This window comes from Cryptomeria japonica, chromosome 4 (assembly GCF_030272615.1).
Source record: "Cryptomeria japonica chromosome 4, Sugi_1.0, whole genome shotgun sequence".
In the NCBI taxonomy this organism is placed as follows: Eukaryota; Viridiplantae; Streptophyta; class Pinopsida; order Cupressales; family Cupressaceae; genus Cryptomeria; species Cryptomeria japonica.
This window is the reverse complement of record NC_081408.1, coordinates 621,261,683-621,284,492: the sequence shown is the minus strand read 5'-3', so window position 1 is coordinate 621,284,492 and position 22,810 is coordinate 621,261,683. Positions and strand designations below refer to the sequence as shown.

The following is a 22,810-nucleotide window of genomic DNA, read 5'->3' as shown; positions in this document are numbered from 1 at the left end:
AAACTTGTTTATCTAGAATGGCATCTACTTCTAAGCTTGTAGAGAGGTTGATGATCACTGTTGAGCCTGAGGAAGCTCTAAAGGAAGATGAAATTATGTCTTATAATGCATTATCGCAAGTCCCAAGTAGTGTTGTGGTCAAAGGTGACTTGTCCAGCTATATAGATTCCAAAATAGAAGATTGAGGAACTCTACACATCTATACTCAACTAAAATCACTTTGTGATAAGAGCGGAAAGATTGAAACCAAATATGCTATGGTTTTTGAAAAAGGGTTTCATAATGCCACATATTTTCTTGAAGATTTTGAGGATGAACACATAAGAATCATCTTGAGTTGAGTCTACAGAGAGAATATGTATTTGGAAAGGACCCATACAATAACCAAGGAGGTTATTAGGGCTATAACGGGTTATTGTTCAACCAGCGAAATTCCTGTGTTAATAATAATTTCAATAGATATTATTTTCAAGTTAACCAGTTCTACATCTAATAAGCGTGCTTTCTCTATCAACACTATTAGAGACCCTGTGGTGAAACTTGTAGCAATGGTGATAGGCTACTGGGTATTCTACTCTAGTAGACTTAACAGTGTTCCATCTGCATCAATTCACACAGCACATAGAATGATTGTTGATAATACAGACTATGATATTTGTGAAGCTATCAAAGACCAATTATTTCAAAATTTGAAATCCATTAAGAAGGACAACACACAAAAGTTCAAATATGGTTAGCTATTAGCTGGGTTATTTTTCTATTTTCAGAACTTCCTACCAGGTATTGGAGATATTGAATGGTCCAAGGAACAACCGGTCAATGCACAGATCAAGAACTCATTAAGGCTATGAAGAATACTTTTTAAGCTGTCTTGAACAAGTATTTTCATGAATTTTAGAAAAAGATGAGCATGAGAATGCGGTAACATGAAGATGTGGTAAATCACTTTGCTAAGGACATAATCTTCACAATTACCACTGACTTTTGCTTGATGCAAGCAATTGAATCCAGAGAGGAAGAGATGGAAGATATGAGCTATGAGGTTAATCATGATTTACTAGTCGACTATGCTAATACCCTGTTAGCATCGCCTAAAGACAAAAAGAAGGAAAAATTGGACATTGTGGTAGTCCAAGTTGCACCAACTGAAATCGGCACTGCACCTGTAGCTAAAGTGAAAGGAAAGAAAATGAAGTTTGATGAGAAATATCCTATGAAAAAGACCACAAGGGTGACTCGGAGTGTCCTAACTAAGACGGAACCAACACCTAAAGTATATGTAAAGAAGGAGAATACACCAAAGAAGAAAAATTGGAAACTGATTTTGCAACCAGAGTCTAAGGGTACAGATTCTCAAGAAGAACCAAAGAAGGAAAAAGCAACTAGTAGAACACCTAAGAAGGTAAAGGTAGTGCCAAAGGCAACTACAAATATAGATATTGCTACCTACAAACCTAACATAGTCTTTGAGAGGACAATGAAGTCACTAGGAAGAAATAGGTTTGATAATGTCAAAGAACATTTTGATTCTTTTACTGAAGATGAGCATAAGCAAGTAACCCAATAGGTAATTACTTATTTGGGTCATGACAATAGATTTCCACATGATTCGGATAAAGATATTTCAATCTCTTTGTATAATACTTTGTTAGATAAATGGGAGGAAGTAATTCAATTGGAAAATAAGATTTTTGATGAATTATTTGTACAATATTTTCCGAATCTATCATCAGATGGAATTAGTGCTCTAATTGAGCAATACAAAGGATATTTTTTATTTTAAAGTGAGAAGATTGAAGCTTCTTAATGCAAAAAGGTCAATTATTGAGTCTGAGACACATTTGCTAGCTTGTGTAATTAATGGATCCCGCTATAATCACTACAGTACAGTGGACAATGAACCGACAACAGAACAACTGGAGAAACCCCAATCTCTACCGGTCATTGAGACTACTCAAAAGGAGTCTACTGAGGAAGCTATTACTCAGCAAACTAAAGATACCACAGAGAAGAACACAGAAAGAGCCATCATTAAGAGTGTATCCCCTGAACCGGCAAAGCAAAAACTACTTGATGATGATGATGAAGATTCTTTAAGTATCTTATGACCTATTGACATGAACACATTGAGTGCATCAGAAATGATGAATATTGCTAATGTTATGCAATCTCGAGCACACAAGAAGCTACTAAAAGAGCAAAGGATAGAAGCAGAGACAATCTAAAATGTTGTAGAAATTTTGTCTTGTTTACTACCGGAAATAGTTGTTGCATATCTTCCCACTCCCATTAGCAAACTTGGTCAGTTAGTTGCAGATGCATCTGATCAAATCAAATCACTTGAAGATGCTACTCAAATGTCCATTGAGAAGATCCACAAGAAGATATATGGAGATAAACTAGCTAAGAACATTGAAAGTAGCAAAATGGCTTTATCTCATAATGGAAGTCTATTGAAGAAAGCTATTGAATCTGGAGGGAAGTATCTTGCCTCTACCTCCAATGTTACTTTCTTTTATTCTGATATTTCTAAGAGTCAAGTTGAAACCAAGCAGGAAATAGAAAGGTTATGAAAGGCATATGTCCCACTCTAGGACTCCATTCATGCCTTTAACCAATCTATAGATGATTTGCATGACAGATTAAACAAGAATGATAATGAGAAGGCTAAGAGATTCAAATCTCTAAGAGAGCTCAAGAGTCAGCTCACCTCACAGGTCAACATTCTTCAGAGAGCCTACTACAATGTAGAAGCTATTCTTGCTTCTTCTGAAACCTGCACACTAGACTCAATGGAAGAATTCTATTCCCAGTTGATGTCTACCTTTGAGTATATGGATAACATACTGGAATGATGGGAAAATGCTTTATCCTAGATGAAGCAGAGTTTCAATGATATTTTTATGAGACTAGCCAATGCATGAACTTGTCTAAAATTGTAATATATGATGAATATTTTGATACAGATTTTCTATATATATGTATATATTTTACTTTATCATTTTGGCATTGTTGTCAAAGGGGGAGTAATAATATATATGTGTGTTTTTGAAAATTTGGTATTTATGCATGCATTAAGGGTTAGTATTGCATTAAAAAAGGGGGAATATGATGACATATGCATATTTGTTGTGTATGCACACTGAGTGGTATTGTACTACTCTAGATTTTTTTTTCTCTAAGTGTTGCCATCAATGCCAAAGGGGGAGATTGTTGGCTTGATGATGATTGTAATGTATTCATCACTTGTTGTCATTGATGAAACACTCTCACACACACATGTGATTACATTGACTATCGGTGTAACTTCATTGATTTACACAATTAACCGGTATGTTTAACGTCTGTCTCTAACTGGTACTCTGTGTCAACCGGTATGTGCCTAAGAGAAAACCTGTGGTTATATTAAGTTGACATCAAAATAAAGATGAAGATGAAGATGAAGATCAAGTAGAAGATTCTAGGATAATGGTTCACGTATTTTGTTCCAACCGGTATTGACTGTTCTAACCGGTATCCATTTTTGTGATGACCACACCGTTTGTTTGGCAGTCATTTTTGTGATGAATTATGTTTAATTGTCTAGATACACTCCACCTAGGAAATTGTGTTCCTATGGCCGACATAGGGATTGTATGTCTATTTAAAGACATCTTAGTGAATCATTTAAAGAGAGAGAACTGATATAGAAGAGGAGATTAATGCGAATATTGATATGCATAAAGAGTGGAATCTTTTGTTGATGAGCGATAAGTGTTTAGATGAAGAGGAGTGTTGAAGGTACTTTGAATGATCTGATCAAGCAAGTCTTGTGCTACTCAGAACAGATCAAACCTTTCTTGTTGTTTTCTAATCATTACAACATAATCAAATCCCCTAATCAGGTAAGCTCTAGCAAGCTTCATTGTACAAATCCTCTAACAAGGTGATCCATTAGTTTGGATTCTCAAATCCTCCAGCAAGGTTACTCTTAATAGGGTAGTACTCTTAACAGGGTATAAGCTTCTAATCAAGCTTGGGATCTCTAACAAGATTCGCTCCTAGCAGAGCACTTTGTAAGACCTTGATCAGTCAGTTATTTGTTATTGTAGATAGTTAACTTGTGAGTTCCATCTCACCGTGGTTTTTACCTATTTGGGTTTTCCACATATAAATACTTGTGTTATGGTGGATGTTTTACTTTATTTGGATGCTTTTATTTCATTTTGGATAGCATGTATTTTGTTTAAATGCTTGGTTAAGTTCATCTACCAGTTAGTGTTTGAAGTTGTGCTTGTTTTGGTGTCATTGATTCACCACCCCTCTTAGTGCTTTTCAAGACCATCAGTCTCAAGTTTTATTGAATCTATTATAAGAATCTCATGTCTTACAATATCATAAAATAATATTATATTGCATTATGTGCATATATAGTTAGGATAAGATCACATAGGTAGGTTTGTCAATCAATATGCACCTTTTTCTTATTAACCTAATTAGCACTTATCTAGTCTAGGTTGAGTTAGAGTCCTTTTATCATGTTAGTGAGCATCTAGTTTTCTCCACCTATTATACATGTCTTATTTTAGCTAGATCAATCTATCATGGATGTCTAACTTCAATTTCCTCTTTTTATGCATCATGTTTCTCTATATAAGCACAATATTACTTGTTTTTTATAACCATAAACAAAAACAACCATTTAATATTATTTAATACAATCATTATGTTAGTTATTTTCTCTATACCTCTTATTAGTTTTGTTTAGATTTTCTTTTGGAAGGTTTGTTGGTTTGATAGCTCCTAGATCTATTGAATATTTCATTATTATTGCAAGATGTTCTTAAAACTTCTTATACACATAATGCGATACATGATATGTGTCCAAAGATCTCACCTCAAAGATGGATGTTTCCTTTTCCATGTGAGAAATCATAAATTATAAATACAAGTAATTTGATAATTTTGAACATTAAGATGCAAGGTTTAAGATACCTTTTCCAACAAATACTATTAACTTTTATCTATTAAATATTGATGACTACTAATCACCCACTCATTTCAACGCTCTATTGAGCTTTAATAGTAGGGTTTTAATGTCTTCTTGTGTATAATATCTCACCACTATTGTCCACACTATTTAGGCTCTTGTTAACATGGTAAAATTCATGACTTGTTATTTATGCTTTCACCTAATCTATTAAAAAATTATCTTAAAATATTCCATGAAGGTTTCTATGATTTTTGGTATCAACTTCCTATCATTCTCATAGAGTGCCAATATTCCAACTAGTAGGAATTATTCCTCGACGCACTCTTGGTGTAAAATAAGTATCATTAATACTTGCTATGCTACTCTTAAATCTAGAGATAGACATTAAAAAATGCTTCAAGATACCCTTGCATCAATTCATCTCAAACTTAGTCATCAAAAGATAAAGAAGTGTTAGAGTGGACTTGAGATGAAGTCCAATATTTCATTAACTATTTATATCTCCTTCATCTTTAGTAGGGATACCTATATCTTTTATGTTAGATCTTGGAGCATTTAAAAATCAATTTAAGAGATTGAATTGAGGCTAGTTCTTATATATCCTAAGAGTTGACCACAAAAAACTACCATATTTTTTCTTTGACTTTTTTATTCTCTTTAGTTAGCATATCAATATAATCCTTAATGGGCTCATCTAATTAATTTATGACTGAATTCCTCACAAAATTCGAAAACTACTTTTGTATCAATCTAACATATCCTTCTCATTGATATCATTTGCTTGATACCATTTTATACTTCCCTATTCCCGTATCAATATGTAATTTGATTATGGTGCCATCAATGATTGACATCACTTAATTATAGGTCATTCATGTATGTACTCGCTAAGCTTGTATGATGAGAAGAAATAAAACGAGGGTTGTGTTGTCAAAGCACACATCATGTTTAAGACCGTAAATATGTGATTGATCCTTAACAAGATCTGTTTACTATTATAATTTGTTGGAGCATGATTGATACATATCTAATTACTTATAATTGACAAGTGAAATAAATCACAAAATTAATCTATAACAAAACATTCCTTATTGATTACAAAGTTAATATATCTATTCCTATATACCAATTTAACACACAAATATATGTTACCTCTCTAAAACAAGCTTCCTTGTCTAATCATAAAGTAAAATACGCCTATTCCTCTTTATCAATTTAACATATATATGTACCTATCTAAACCGAACTTTCTAATATAATTACAAAATTAAATGCACTTATTCCTTTTTACATATCTAAAATGAATTATCTTCTCTCTTTACGAAACTAAATACACATATTCTTCTTTATTAATTTAACTTATATATATATATATAAACTCTCTTTTCTCATTTCAAAATTATATACACCTATTCCTCCTTATCAATTCAACATATTTGTAGCTATTTAAAATGAGCTCTTATCTTATTAGAGAGTCAAATACATATTCCTCTTCATCAATTTAACATATAAAATTAGCTCTCTTATCTGATTAGAGAGTCAAACACACCTATTCTTCCTCATCCATTTAACAAATATACGTACGTACCTATCTAAGCAATACAAATATCACAAGAAAATGGATTCCACGGTTGACTTGTTGATTCATTAATAGATATTCAAAAAGTTGTAAAGAATTTTATAATTCCCATATTTGGTGCCGGTTTAAGCTGTCTACTTAAAGAATGGTCAGCACCAGGCACGCGAAGAAAAGCCACGCAAGGATTCCAATTGAAACTGGTTGAATTCAAGTTGTGGCTCGCCGTTATCCATTTGGGGCAAAGCTGCAACAATGAAATATCAATACCCACTTGAGATGTCACGCTGTACCAATAATTCAATTCCCTCACCTCTGAAATAATGGAATGCAATCCCTAAAATAATAAGTTGACCCAAACAGGCGGCTAATCACAACTCCAAACAGACCCACGTTACTCCCAACTTCAAGCGTCGTGAGGACGCGACGCCAATGCATTTCTTAACCCAAGAGGTGACTCTTCCGGATCATGGAGAGACATTAAAAATATTTTGCCAGGTCAAATTGAGCTCAGATTCGATCAAATTTAATACGAGCAAAATGGTCTATTTAAGAGCATGGTTTCCCTCATTCAAACAAACAAAGAAACCACCTTCGATTGATTGATTGATTGATTGAGTGATAAGAAATATGGCAGACCAAAGTAGGTCCAGTGTTGGGGGAAGTGTGGATATTGAAGCTTCTCCAGGAAATTCCATGCATGGAGTTACGGGAAGAGAGGCCACATTTGGTTTCAGCGTGGAGGGGACTGAATCGGCGGCGGCGGGTGGAGAAAAGTTTAAGGTGGCGGTGGACTCGGAGCACAAGGCCACCCAATTCAAGCTGTTTTCTTTTGCGAATCCCCACATGAGAACTTTCCACCTTTCGTGGATGTCCTTCTGCACTTGCTTTGTCTCCACTTTTGCGGCGGCACCGCTCTTGCCGGTGATCAGAGACAATCTTGATCTGACCAAGCGGGATATTGGGAACGCAGGAATTGCGTCGGTTTCGGGGTCCATCTTTTCTAGGTTGGCTATGGGGGCTGTCTGTGATCTTTTGGGTCCCCGCTATGGCTGCGCTTTTCTCATCATGCTGTCGGCCCCCACTGTTTTCAGCATGTCCCTCATTTCCTCCGCTGGGGGATTTATAGTTGTGAGATTTCTGATTGGGTTTTCTCTCGCTACCTTTGTGTCGTGCCAGTACTGGATGAGCTCCATGTTTAGTACTAATATCGTTGGTCTCGCTAATGGCACTGCGGCTGGGTGGGGTAATATGGGTGGGGGTGCTACTCAGCTGCTTATGCCTCTTGTTTTCGAGCTCATTCATAGTAAGATCGGGTCTCCTGCTTTCATTGCCTGGCGCATCGCCTTCTTCATCCCTGGTACTCTGCATATTTTAATGGGTCTTTTGGTTCTCACTCTTGGACAAGACCTTCCTGATGGTAACTTCCGAGCGCTGCAAAAGAGCGGGGAGAAGGTCAAGGATCAGTTCTCTAAGGTAATTTATTCATCACCGTACATATAAATCTTTGATAGGCATAGATACACAATATGGAGATTAGTTTTCGTCATAATTTTTAAAATTTCATTTTATTGTGAATAAGATTTTTTTGGTCTGATTGGAGAGGTCATAAATGGGAACTTTATTCTTAGTGTATGTAAATAGGCCAGTACAATAGTTCAGTAGAGAGACAAAGCTATAACCACAATAATAGTCTAATAGAGGTACAATGCTTGCAGCAATATTTGTCCAACTAGGTTTTGGAGCATTCAATCACTATCATAAACCACATCATCTTTAATGTGAAAGTTCAAATTTGTTAGTATATAGATCAGTGAAGGCGTATTGTTCATAATTACAATCATCATCTAGAATTTGAATTTTGATGACTATAACAACAATGTCACAATTTAATCATCAAATTATACAATGCATAACTAACTTTCACCATATTTTATTATCAATATTTTTAGATTATAATGTCCACTGTACATATAAATCTTAGATGGGCATAGCTTTTGTCATCTTTTTTAATTTATTTCTGTTGGTGAATACCGAGTAGCCCGTTAAAGACACAAAGCTGTAAGTCAAATGAAGGTTTTGATCTTGTAAGTACACCAGCAGAATGAAGATTTGAAGTATTGAATCATTGACATTATTATCAACATAAAAAATTCAAACCATGATCGCAATGGTCCTCAATCACAAAGACCTAATAAATTCTTAAACTTCGATGATTATAAAAAACCCACTTCTGTGATATTTTAGTATGACATATTTTAATATCCTACAGGTATTCTGGTATGGCATTTGCAATTACCGAACGTGGATATTTGCACTTCTGTACGGATATACAATGGGGGTGGAACTCACAACAGACAATGTGATTGCTGAATATTTCTTCGACAAGTTCAACCTAACATTGCACACAGCAGGAATTATAGCGGCTACGTTTGGGCTGGCGAATATTGGGGCCCGACCATTGGGTGGGTTCCTTTCGGACAAGAGCGCCGCCATGTTCGGAATGAGAGGACGCCTTTGGTTGCTCTGGATTTTGCAAACAGGAGGAGGGTTGTTCTGCATTTGGCTGGGAAAAGCAGGATCTCTTCCCCTCTCTATCGTCGCCATGATCGCCTTCTCCATTTGCGCGCAGGCAGCTTGCGGGGCAACGTTCGGCATCATCCCTTTTATCTCGCGCAGGTGAATTCAATACGTGTTTAGATTTCAACAGCAATTGCATTTTTTATAATTTACACCTTGTTTGTTATTTATTATCAATATCAATGTTTGGAATAGTGATAATTTTTCATTTCTGTCTAAATTGCGGAATGTGATTGGAAATATTGATGTTAAATTTATTTTGATGATAGATCATGAAATGTGATTTACAATATTGACGTTTTGAAATTTTTTAATTAGAGATCATGAAATGTGATCTACAATATTAATGTTAAAAGTTTTTTATTATAGATTATTGAAAAATCTCAATCAAAAACAGCTGTATCAAATTGAAAATGTGAATAATGTTAATGTATTGCACTGTAGGTCCCTTGGGGTGATTTCAGGCTTGACAGGCGCAGGAGGGAACTTGGGTGCAGGCTTAACTCAGCTTCTATTCTTCACAAGCTCAGCATACTCGACAGGAACGGGAATCACGTTGATGGGAGTGATGATAGTTGCATGTACAATGCCTGTGTGGTTGGTGCACTTTCCGCAGTGGGGAGGCATGATCTTTCCGCCCTCCAAAGCCACCACTGCTACAGAGGAAGAGTATTACGGTTCCGAATGGTCTGAAGCAGAAAAACAAAAGGGTCTTCACCAAGGTAGCATCAAATTCGCTCACAACAGTCGCTCCGAAAGGGGATCTGCGAAAAGATCACATTCCATCGTATCTGCGCCCACTCCACCCTCTGCTTCCCCGCTTCCCCATGCCTGATCCTATTCCTCATGCTCTCCAAAACTATAGTAAACTATTTTAATGGTCTCAGAATTGGGATTTATCATTCGCGAGAATTATGATATATATGTTCTCAGGATTGAGTTTTATTACTCGTGAGAATTATAATATATCATGATGATGTATATGTTTTCATGATGAGTTTTATTACTCGTGAGAGTTATGATATATATGTTCTAAGTATTGGGTATTGGGTTTTACTACTCAGTATTAAAACTAATGCAAGAATATGTTTGCTGCTTATTAATTCAGACAAATCAAAGCCAGTGCATTGTGTTCCTTCTTAGTAAAGACCTGGACTTCCAATCTGGATTTGATTAGATGCTATTAACCAAAACTAACTTTATTAAGTGTATTTTGGTCTTTTCACGGTTCATTGAAAAATCTTTGATGATGTTTACTTTCAATGAGTTAGGAATTTTTAGTAAACAAAAATTATAAACGTTACTTTCAATGAGTTAGGTATTTTATAACAATAATTAGATCAATATTTTGGTAATTGTTATTTTCAACAAGCTGGGTATTTTATAATAATTAAATTATTTTCTGCAAAAAAAATTCAGATGTATATTTACTTGTTATATTTTGAAATCAATTATTTTGAAATTAGATGTTTTAAACTGATTTTTAGTCTTGATTAAATCATGTAAATTTGTTGTCATGGGTATATTATCTATTTTATCAACAATCAAGTATTGACATAATATTATATTTGCTATAGTTAATTATTTCTTAAAGATAGTTATTGTTGTATGTTAAATAAGACTATCAATGTATTTGAAACAACCAAACTCTTTACCCCAATATGTTTGAATATTTTTTTGAAGATTCTCTTGCCGTTTCCTATTTTTTCCTTTATTCATAGATAGAAGTAACTTGTACATTATCATTTTGGTGATAAGTATTAAAATTAATTTTATTCATTCAAACAAATACTATTGAAAAATGGACACCATCAATTTATCTTTAAAAGTGATAATTTTAAAAAGAATTCAAATATATTAAAATAGGATTGATTTATAATTATCTATTGAATCATAGATGACATAATTTAGTATGTAGAATATCATTCAAAATTAGTAAATACAATTATTATTATGCTTGTTTAAATTTTTAAGAAAACTTATTAAATGAAAAAAAAATTACACTTTATTTCTTTTACAAAAAAGTACTTGAAAATAAAAATGATAGTTATGAAGGTAATTGATCATGGAAACCTTAAAGAAATTGAAGAAAAAAATCTTTAAATTTTATGTTTGGCTTGTTGCTTGAAGATCTACTTCTACAACATTCATTTTCTAAATGATCTAGATAGTGTTAGATCTTAGTATAAACAAATTTTTTTTTTTTTTTTTTCATGTTATATTATACTTTTGTTTTGGAACATCACACTCAATGTGCAAATGTATATGCAAGTGGAGTTGATTCACTTCAACTATAATGCCTCTAATATTTTTTTATTTTTTATTTTTTTGTATACATGAAGACTTCATGTGGTGTCCTCTCATTGAAAAGTAACTTTGATTCTTTTAACCTTATTAAATGATTTTTTTTAACTTGAATAAATAAATTAAAAGGATGAATATCTTCCTCTTTGTTATCTCCCTGAATAATTGTGTCTTTTTTATTGCAACTTCTTGCTTTAAAAGTAGACGCCCTTCTTTTTTTCACCTACTCTAAATATATATTCATATCTTTTAACAAGTCGAGTGGGAATTTAATAATAATTATATCATTTTCTATAAAATAATTATTAGATACATGTTTGCATTATTATTAATATTTTGAAATTAGTTATCAGAAATTGGATGTTTTCATCCCATTTTCAATTTTAATTTAAACAATGAAAACTTATTTAAAGAATTTCTTACCCATTCTATCAACAATAAATATTGATATAATATTATATTTTTTATATAATGATTATTATTCTATGAAAAAAGACTATCAATGCACTTGAAACAATCAAACACTTTTTTGAACATTCTTTAAGGATCCTCTTACCAATTGATTTCACTCTATACTTCAAATTTATTAATGAATTATTCTCTTTCAAACTATCATGAATAGAAGTGACTTGTACATTTTCATCTTGGTGAATGATATTAAAAATCAATTTTATAGTATATGGAATATCATTTGAATATCATTAAGCCATAAATATAATATTATAGTATATGGAATATCATTTGAATTTAATAATATAGTTATTATTATGCAAATTGTTGTTTTTTTCTTTAAATCTCTTATTTGTCTTGTTTCTTGAATATCTATTTCCGCAACACTATAATTTTCAAATGGTCAATTTCTTCAACATTAAATTTTTCAAATGGTCATCCAGATGGTACCATCTTAGTCAAAATAAGTCTTTTTTTTCCTTTCTTTGTTATTCTATTATATTTTTATTGGAGAAAATTAATGATTTCAAGTGTATACAAGTGAAGTTCCTTCGCTTATTTAACTATACTACATCTAATTTTTATATGTAAAAAACAAGAATAAAATAAAATAAAATAAGTCCTTCCTTGCTTTCCCCCTATTCTAGCTACATACTCATATCTATAATAGGAAAAGCAAATAAAAAAATAAAATAAAATAATTCATAGTATGAATGGTTGAGATGTATACTATTTTAATTTTGGAACATAATTATAAGACTTGTATTTCCATGTTTTAGTTATAGTTATGATAATTTTTTTAAGATTTCAAATAACTTAACTATTAAAGTAATTTAGTGGTAAATTTTTTTTCTTCAAGGCACTTGAATTGTGCATATAGAAAAATAATTATAATATTATTGTGATGATTTCTTGGAATGCAATTATAAAGGTATAAATAAGTTCATTTAATAAAGACATAATGTTTGTTCTCTTCTTCGGCTATTGAATTGGAACAAATGTGTAATAAATCAAAATTTATTTAATGAGAAATAATATCTAATAGTATAGTGTCACAAATTACATTATCTCAAGGAATCATTTGTATCCAACCTATCAAAAGATCTTAAAAAAACCTTTCCTTTCCATCTAATCATCCATTTAGAGCGAGATACACTCTCACCATGTTCCTTTAAAGATCATGCAATTTAGCTTCTACCCAAGAGTATGTCCATCAAAATCTACCCATACCAGTACCCAATTTTTACCAAGATAAATAAATTAATTGAGGAAATCACACTCAATGGGTTATTTGGCCTAGCATTAATTCTTACTCCTAAATTTCACTACCCTTGCATGAATTTTTGAGACTTAAAAAATCACTATCAAGGATTAATTCTTTATTTTATTGGTTGATAGGGATTTTATTTAAGATATATTTATAAAAGAAAAAGACATTGGAAAAAGAACTTTTTGCACTCACTATGAGAATTATAAATTTCTTGTCATTCCACTTGTCCTCAAAGTATTGGACATTTTTGAGAGTAAATGATAAAGGAGGTTTTCTACCAACTCCTTTTTCAATTAATTATAGTCTTTTTTATGATATCCTTATTCATAATCCTGCATATTAAGAGCACCTCTCAAGATTGATCATGCCTTCATGTTAGCGTAGATTCTTGTATTACATTTTTTAAACCACCACTTCTTTCTTCTTCTTTTTCAAACAATTATGGTTTCTCCAAGAGGGTATACATTGAAAAAAATTGGATAAAAATTGGTATCTTGTGAAAAATATGATGTTTTGAGTAAGTTCGATTTTAAATAATTATTAAAAATAAAATCTTATAATTTTTTTTTTATATGCATCAAACTATTAAGTAATCACAGTGAAGAAAATAATTATTTTTCTCTTTTTTATGACATCTCATCAACCTCATTTTTTCTAAAATTTTCATATTCTACTCTTAAATTTATAAAAAAAATTCCAACTAATTTTAAAAAGGTGAAAAAATTTGTAAATATAAACTACATTAAGAGTTTAAATTTCATTACTTTACATTATTGTAAAATTCAAAACTTAAATATCATTTTTAGTGGTAGAAGTTGAAAATTTTTATTTATGTTGATTGTTTCCTTTTATAAAAGTGTACCATACAAATCTATAATTTTAACCACATATTTGTTTCTTCTTTCATGTGATTCTATTTTTTATCCTTCTAGAGTTTTAAACTTAGATGGCAATCTAATATTTTTTGGTTTCTACCTTCTTATCTTCCTTGCCAAATTTTCAAAGTGAAAGGCTATATATTGTAAATCTCTCTTTCATTTACCCATTTAGACTTTGAATATATATTTTTTAGAATGTTGTCAATCATATTTTTTCATTTAATTTATTTTCATCTTATTATTCATTGTATTCATTATTGGATAGATTTAGTTTTGTATAACATTTATTAGATCTAGTAAATCATTTTACTAAATGTAGGATCGAAATATTTTTCTATAGTATCATTTTGAAGCTTATCCCTAGATAGTTTCTTAAGGTGAAAACCACCCATTACAAATAGATATGTTATTCCCAATAAATTTAGATATTTTGAAGCTTATTAAAATATGTTAGAAACTAACTATTCTCTTCTTAGAGAATCATTCATGTAAAATCATCAAGATATGCATAAATTGGTCTAATAGAATAAAATCACTAGGGAAGACAAATATTAAAATATAATACCATTACAATTGATATGTATCTAACTATCAAATAATATCTTAAACTTATAGATTATTTTGAATCCCTTTCTTTTTAGATAACAAAATCCATTTTTATAAGAATTTAAATCGATATCACATCTAATTCAACTCAAAATTTATTTTGCAGTATCATTGTTAAGGACTAAAAATAGTCCACATATATAATTTATCAAATAACAATCTTAAAGACCATCTACCATAAGATTTCTACTCAAACCTATACTTATACCAATGCAATAGCACATGAAGAGAGAAAACATTATGACTTATGACTTTGTTAAATGAAACCTTTTTTTATCCTTATAATCATATCCCAAGATATCACCATAATAATGACAATATTTCACCATAATAATGACAATATTTTTTTTTTTTAATTTTTACTATATGCATAATTCAAATGTGTTAAAGAAGACAAATATGATACTATACTACTTTAAGCGACAAGTTATTTATGATCACATGACTCTTAATATTATTTACCTAAACATCTTGAAATCTAAAAAAAATATTAACATAATTATAACTAAAATAAAAATAATTCATTCATATTATGAACTATTATTATTTTTTCCTTTGTTTTCCTTATTATATAAGTACATGACTATATAGTTAGAGTCGGGGAAAGAAGAAGACAAAATTTTACAAGGAGATAATAATAAAGAGGATCAAATTTCAAGCATATATTCTTTATGATTGTAATTCGTTTATTCATGTTGAATTATTTTTAAAAAAAAAGGCTAAATTTTACAAGGAGGCAACAATAAAGAGGAACAAATTTCAAGTATATATTCATTTATTCATGTTGAGTTTTTTTTCAAAAAGGCTAACTAAAGAGATTGTCATGAGATCCTTCTATTTGTACATAGAAAAATTAGAATCGTTATACCAAAAAAAAAGAAAGAAAGAAAGAAGTGAAGGATTCACTTGAATGCTTGACATTACTAGATATTCTACAATAATAAAAATATAAGAACAAGGAAAAATAGAAAAACAATTCTAAGATCTAACACCATATTTATGATCATATAAAAAATTAAATGTTGAGAAATAAATTTTCAAGCAACAAGCCAAGCATGAGATTTAAAAAGAAAATTTCATTTGTTTTTGCTATTTACATGTTCAAACTACCTTCATAACTAACATTTTTATTTGTGAATTCTTTTCAAGTATTTTTCTCAAAATCAATAAACTAAAGTACAAAAAATATATTACTAATTAATTTTCTTATTTGATTAATCAAGCATAATAATAATTACATTATTAATTTCAAATAATATTCCATTTATGGTTCAATATATTAATATAAATATATCCTATTCTAGAATATCTTTAGATTTTTTAATTATCACTTTTAAAGAGAAATTGATAGCACCCATTTTTCAATAGAATTATTTTAATGAATAAATTGATGATTTTAATACCAATAATCAAAATGAAAATGTACAAGTTACTTCTATCTATAATAGTAATACATGTCAAGTGTATAGCGAAAAGAACTAGCAAGAGGGCCCTCAAATAATATTCAAACATGTTGGATCAAAGTGTTTGATTATTTCAAGTGCATTGATAGTCTTTTTGGATGAAATAATAAAATCTATCTTTTGGAAATAATTTAATATAAAAAATACAATATTATATCAATGTTTGGTTGTTGATAAAATATATAAGAAATCCATGACAATAAATTTATATGATCTAAATCAAATTGAAAAATCAAAGAAATTACTAATGTCTAAATAACCAAACTCAAAGTATTACAAATAATTCAAACATATATCTAATATAAATTTTATTGAAAAAGTCTAATTATTATAAAATTGCTAACTCATTAAAAATCATTCTTATAGAAAACAAAAAATAAATTGATTAAAAATGATTTGATTATTGTAAAATGCCTAGCTTATTGAAAGTAACTCTTATCAAAGATTAAAAAATATTATGTTGAGGGAAAGATGAGAAGGAGCGGAGTGAATGCTATGACTTTGGAAAGAGAAGGAGATACAGATTCTAAAGGAAATAGGGATGTTGTAGAAGAAGTTATCTTGGCCTTCCCTTATGTGCAGTTTAGTTTATTTTTGGGGGCTCTTTGTTGTGCCCTTTCCCCTAAGCCTGTGAAAGATTTTCGTTCCACTATTTTTGAGATCCCCTATCTTGGGAAACAAATGGGTTTTTTGGCTTTAGGTCCTACAAAGTTTGCTAATGCTCGAATTGAATATGGATTAGAGGCTTTGTTACTATCGTTGGGTTAGATGCTTAAGGAGGTGCACTTGGCCCCAACTAGGTTTTGTGCCCTCCTTGTTCCCATGTTCTTTTAAATTGTTGGATGTTCTAGAGATCTCTCCTTTGATAGGCTTTATGAGGGTTCCCCTATGTTTAAATCAAGTGTCTTAATCTATTAGGAGGAGAATGTCCCGTTTATTTCCTCTTGCATGGGAGGATATTTCTATTCAAATATTTGGGTACCTTTATATCATTGGAAAGCTTATTCTATTTACTTTCCAGTCATGCGTTTTCTTTTTTGATTATTCTCTAGGTACATTTTATTTAATTTTTTTGCTTTTAAGCACTCTGGTGAATATCTTGGATGTTTCAAGCCATGGGATCTCTTTCTTTGAGTAAGATGTCTCGTCTTTGGTTGTTCTTTCTGTATTTCTAGTCTTATGTCTCTTCTGATCTTTATATCCAACATATTCTAATCATTTCCTTTTTTTGCAAACACACTGAGATAAAGTGTCACCATGCATTATATACTTGGAATCTTGCACATCTTGTGCTTATTGTACATGCACTACATTATAAAGTTCCATGGGGGGGTTGATGTTTGCCTTTTTTTTCCATCTACATTTATAACATGAGTGTTCCTTCCATGATATTAGCCTCATGATGTGTGTCAAGTGAGTGTTCCTTGCACAACACTATGTACTTTCTCTACACCTTCGATGTTCATATTTCTTCATCATGTAGTTCTTGTTGGTCATCCTTTTCAGTGAACCTATCCCTCACCCAGATGCATTATGGGGGGGTTTCTAGTGCAGGAGCACCTAGGACTTAGATTGTTTAGTCTTTTGAATTTTGTCTTGTACTGACCCTAGCCAAGTCAGTAGTGAATAAGGAATCCAGGAGGGTCCAAGAGTTAGAGTTTTGAGTCAATGTAGGCCTAAGTTGTGTTCATACTTCTTAGGTTTTCATTTTTGTGTAAATAGTGAGTTTGATTAGCCAATTGACCTTTTTGATGATCAAAAGTGTCAAAAACTGGTATAGGCATTAGGGAGGGTTCAATTAGTATTAGGAAAGTTTTAAAATTTATTTGTGATGACTTGGAATAGGTCTTATTGGTTGGAAAGACCAAAAGTGCAAAAGTTGCAAAGTTGCAAAAAGTTGTCATGACAACTTTTGTCCTGAAATGGTTAGCGATGGAGTTAGGGATTGTCCAATGCCCTAGGATGAATCCACACATGTGAAATATATAAGAAACCTCACTTTCACATTTACCAAGGTTGGTTAATGTGTTTTGCAAGCTTAACAATCTGAAACTACTCATTTTTAGACTAGTTGGCAGTGTTTTGGCTTGTTTTTACTCATTTTGTATTCAAATATGGATTGAATCCATTTATAGAGAAATGAATTGAGTTTCTCTTGTTTTTTATTGTGTTTTTGGTTTAGCTTAGAGCTTTTTAGGTACTGTTCATTAGTGTTTTCTTGCTTTAGTTTGCAAGCAACCAGTTTTGGCTTGTATATAGCAGTTTTCTTGTAAATATGGTTGCCCCATGAGTTCCACACGTTTTGCCATCATGGATTGTTGGGAATTGATGGGAAAACCTTTGTATAGTGTACATATACAGGTGCAAGTTCTAGAGAAAAGCTTTGATATGACTATAACCTTATCCTAGGCGAGTCCAGGAGCAACCCAATTTGAGGAAATAAGGTGAAAATAAAGTCCCAAGTGCAGGGGTGGATGCCAAACCACTTTCTAAGTTTTTGAAGGGGTCCAAGGAGTTGGGACAGAGTTTCCAATGCAAGGAGGAGCCTTTAAGAGTTCATTTGTTTCTCAAACCCCAACTTGACCTGTCACTGCCACCTAGGAGGCCTAGAAACCCTCCAAAACCCTAATTTTGGGGTTAGCACATTGAATGGTGGAACAAGAAGCTAAAACCAAAAAACTATATTGAGGTTAGCTGAATCATTGAAGGAAATCCAAATTTTTTTGGGGGTCTTCTGGACCATTTTCACTGAAGCCCTAAAAAACCGATTTTAGGAGGCCTAATTGGCCTAATTCCTTGTAGCGCTTTTCTAGGCAAGATTTTGTAATCGGTAAGAAACCTATTGATTAAAAACCTCAAATGGACCTTAAAAGAATATAAAACATGAATGAAGACACATACACACCTCTACATCATCTCACAATGGTAGGAGGTCATTTTGACAACTTGAAGCCAAGAAGCCATAATTGAGTACATGGGAAACACTTTTAATTGGTAGGGTTCCTAGCCAAAACACTTGAAGAAAACACCTTAGAGAGATCAAGAATCAAGACCTAGGAGAGATTGAGAAGGAATTGAAGGTCTAGAGAGCAACTAGGCCTAGTGAGTTGGTGCAATTGAGCAACACCAGCTAGGTGAAGTGCTAAGCAACTTAGGTAAACCCCATCAAATTGGTATCAGAGCCTATAAGATTTGGGCTAGGTGAGTAGATGTCCTCAGTGGAATCTGTAGGAGACAAAACATGGTGACCAATGCATAGTTAGAAAATAAATTGGATGATTAGGAGGGAGAGAATAGACTCCTGAAGGAGAAGTTACGAGAATTAGAGAGTAAGCTTGGAGAGGTAGAAACTAAGGCAGATGAAGTGTTGGTAAAGATGGAAGGAGAAGAAGGGAAGGATAAAGAAGTGGTAGAGATAGACAAGATACCTAAATTTGATCCTATCCTAGAGCAAGAATGTTTTTTGAAGGCATTAAAGGCCTTGAGTGGCGAATCACTAGAAGGATTGCCATTATTCACTGGTAAGATGGAGGCAGAAGTGGTCCTAGAATGGATAGAAGGAATGGAGAACCATTTTGAATGTGAAGGAATAACTGAAGCCTAGAGAGTCAAGGTAGCCAAGTCAAGGATGAGAGAAGCTGCTCTCACATGGTGAAATTTTTTGCAAGATGAAAGGAAGAAAATGGGCAACGCACCCATCTCTTCTTAGAAAGGGATGTTAGTCAAAATCAAAGAAGTCTATCTCCCTGATGACTATGAAGTGCAAATTCATATGAAGAGGTAAAACTTAAGACAAAAAGATCTTGATGTAAGTAGCTATACGAAGGAGTTTCACAAACTTAGCCTTAGATCTCATCCAGTGGAAGAAGAGAGTCTCAAGGTTGCTAGGTACCTAAATGGTCTATAGTGGAACATCTAAGAAGAAATCAGTCTAATGAGCCCAAAAAAATCCATCAAACCTATCCACTTTCCCTTAAGGTGGAGGAAAAATTGAAAAAAAGACGCGACTCAAACAACAATAGGGGTAGAGATAGAGGAAAAGAAAATAGAGGCCATAGAGGAGGCTTTGGAGGAAGATGTTCTGAACAAAGAACACACGGAGAGTCTAAACTCATAGAGCAGCAAGATAGTGGCAGCAATAAAGGAGGATTAAAAAGAGGAAGGGGATCCAATAGTGGTTAGAGAGGAAGATCTAGTGGCCAAGGTAGAGGTTTGTCATATTTTGCAACAATGAAGTGTTACCATTGTAACAAACTTGGTCATCCAGCATATAGGTGTCTAGAGAAGGGATCAATGACACATGGTGGTGAAAGAAGAGTGAGCTATCTTCAAGAGGAGTCTTCAAGTAGAAATACTTCAAAGGTTGCCTTAGAGTCAAAGGTAGGTAACAACTTGATGATAAGGAGAACATTGATCAAAGAATCGGTCAGAGAAGAGCCAAGCCAAAGAAGGTCCTTATTTAGGATCAAATGCAAGATTATGGACAAATTGTGCAAGGTGATCATTGATTCAGGGTCTACAGACAACACTGTGACAGAAGAGGTAGTGAGCAAGCTCAAATTGCAAAGGATACCTCACAACAATCCCTATAGAATCACTTGGTTGAACAAAGGCCAACATGTTCTAGTCAATGAGCAAGCATGGGTGGATTTTACCATTGGAAGGTATAAGGACAAGGTGTTATGCGATGTCCTACCCATGGATGCATGCCATCTTCTATTAGGAAGACCATGGCAATTTGGTAGAAAAGCTATCCATGATGGAGCCAAGAATGCATACTCATTCAAGAAAGTTGGAATCACATTCAAGATTCATTCTATCCTTAAAGAAGGTGAAAATAGGGCAGAAGGTCCTAATGTTCTTTTGGTGAGTAAAAAACAATTCTTAAAGACACTTGAGGAAGGTGAAGGTATAGGGTTTGCACTTGTGATGAATCCCAAATAAGAAGACAAGAAAGAGCAACAAGATTTGCTGAAGAAATTCAAAGGCATAGTAAGTGAAGGACAACCAGCCACCTTACCTCCTAAAAGAACCATAAGCCATCAAATAGACTTCATTCTGAGAGCATCCTTGCCTAATAAGGAAGCTTATAAAATTACTCCTAAGCCAAGAAGAAAGACCAGTAGCTTTCAATAGTGAGAAGCTAAGTGATGCCAAGAGGAAGTACTCCTCTTATGATCTTGAGTTGTATTCTTTAGTGCAGGCATTGAGGAAATGGAGACACTATCTCCTCCCTAAAGAATTTGTAGTCTATACAAACAACAAAGCATTGAGTTTCCTAAACTCATAAGATAAACTCAATCATAAACACATGAAATTGGTGGAGTATATGCAGGCATATACATTCACCACTAAGCACAAGAAAGGGCACTTAAACCGGGTAGCTGATGCATTGAGTAGAAGACTTTTGATAGTCCAAGAAATCCAATTGAGAAGCATAGGTTTGGACAGTTTTAGAGACTTGTACCCAAAGGATGAATACTTCTCAAATGCCTACAAGGTGTGTAAGGAGTATGAAAATCACTTGCATAGTGAGTATTCTGATTTTACTTTGCAAAATGAACTATTGTTCAAAGGTGGGCAGCTTTGTGCGACTAGAGGCTCAATGAGAGAAAACCTTATTCAAGACAAGCATAATGGCAGCCTTAGTGGACATTTTGGAGTCAATAAGACTCAAGAGTTGCTTCAAAGATACTATTATTGGCCAAGGATGAATCAAGATGTGAATAAATATGTGGAGACTTGCATAGTTTGCAAAAAGGCCAAAGGTACTTCTACAAATGCTGGTTTATACAAACCTCTTCCCATACCAAATAGACCTTGGGAATGCATTAGCATGGATTTTGTAGTAGGTTTACCAAGGACAAAGCAGGGATATGACAACATTTATGTCATTGTGGATAAATTTGGCAAAATGGCTCACTTTGTGCCTTGCAAGACTACTCATGATGCATGCCAAATTTCTCAATTTTTCTTCAAAGAGGTGGTGAGGATACATGGTTTACCCATGACCATTGTTTCAGATAGGGACTCCAAGTTCATGAGTCACTTTTGGAAGACACTATGGCAAAATCTTGGCACCAACCTCTATTTTGGATCAACCTACCATCCTCAAACAGATGGGCAGATCGAAGTGGTGAATAGAAGCTTGGGAAACTTGTTAAGGTGCCTTACTAAGGAATATGGACAAACATGGGATCAAGTACTCTCACAAGGTGAATATGCATATAATGACACCATAAATAGGACTACCGGCAAGAGCCCTTTTGAAGTGGTCTATGGTGTGTACCCAAGAGGCATTTTGGAGTTGAGAGACTTAGGAAGTGCATCAGAAAGAAGTGGATATGTAGAGGACTTTTCTCAATCAATGAAGGAGGTCCATGATTGAGCTAAACAAGCATTGATGGAAAGCACAAGAAAACTCAAACAAAAAGTTGATGAAAATAGGAAGAACCTATAATTTCAAGTGGGAGATCTTGTCATGGTGCACTTAAACAAAGAAAGGCTATAACAAGGAGTTACAAACAAGTTGAAAATGAGAAGGATAGGTCCATGTTCCATTCTAGCCAAGTATGGAGAAAATGCATACAAGGTGGATCTACCTAGTGACATAGGCTTGTCACCGGTTTTCAACATAGCAGACTTAGCTGCATACAAGGGACCAGTTCAAGGTTCAGATTTCATTCACTTAGAGGTTTCAGATGATGTGAA

At 33.0% G+C, this 22,810-nt stretch overlaps 1 protein-coding gene across 1 annotated transcript; it reads left to right on the top strand.

Moving 5' to 3' along the window:
• The first annotated feature begins 7,178 nt into the window (after window positions 1-7,178).
• LOC131037693 (high-affinity nitrate transporter 2.1-like) lies at window positions 7,179-9,963 on the top strand. The gene is made up of 3 exons (XM_057969878.2): window positions 7,179-8,024; window positions 8,821-9,227; window positions 9,573-9,963. The coding sequence occupies exons 1-3, from the start codon at window positions 7,179-7,181 to the stop codon at window positions 9,961-9,963; spliced, it is 1,644 nt and encodes a 547-aa protein (XP_057825861.2).
• The last annotated feature ends 12,847 nt before the right edge of the window (window positions 9,964-22,810 follow it).

Coding starts and splice junctions, on each gene's coding strand:
- LOC131037693 (XM_057969878.2), top strand. CDS start 7,179: ATGGCAGACCAAAGTAGGTCCAGTGTTGGGGGAAGTGTGGATATTGAA. Junction 8,025..8,820: donor TCAAGGATCAGTTCTCTAAG/GTAATTTATTCA, acceptor AATATCCTACAG/GTATTCTGGTATGGCATTTG. Junction 9,228..9,572: donor ATCCCTTTTATCTCGCGCAG/GTGAATTCAATA, acceptor ATTGCACTGTAG/GTCCCTTGGGGTGATTTCAG.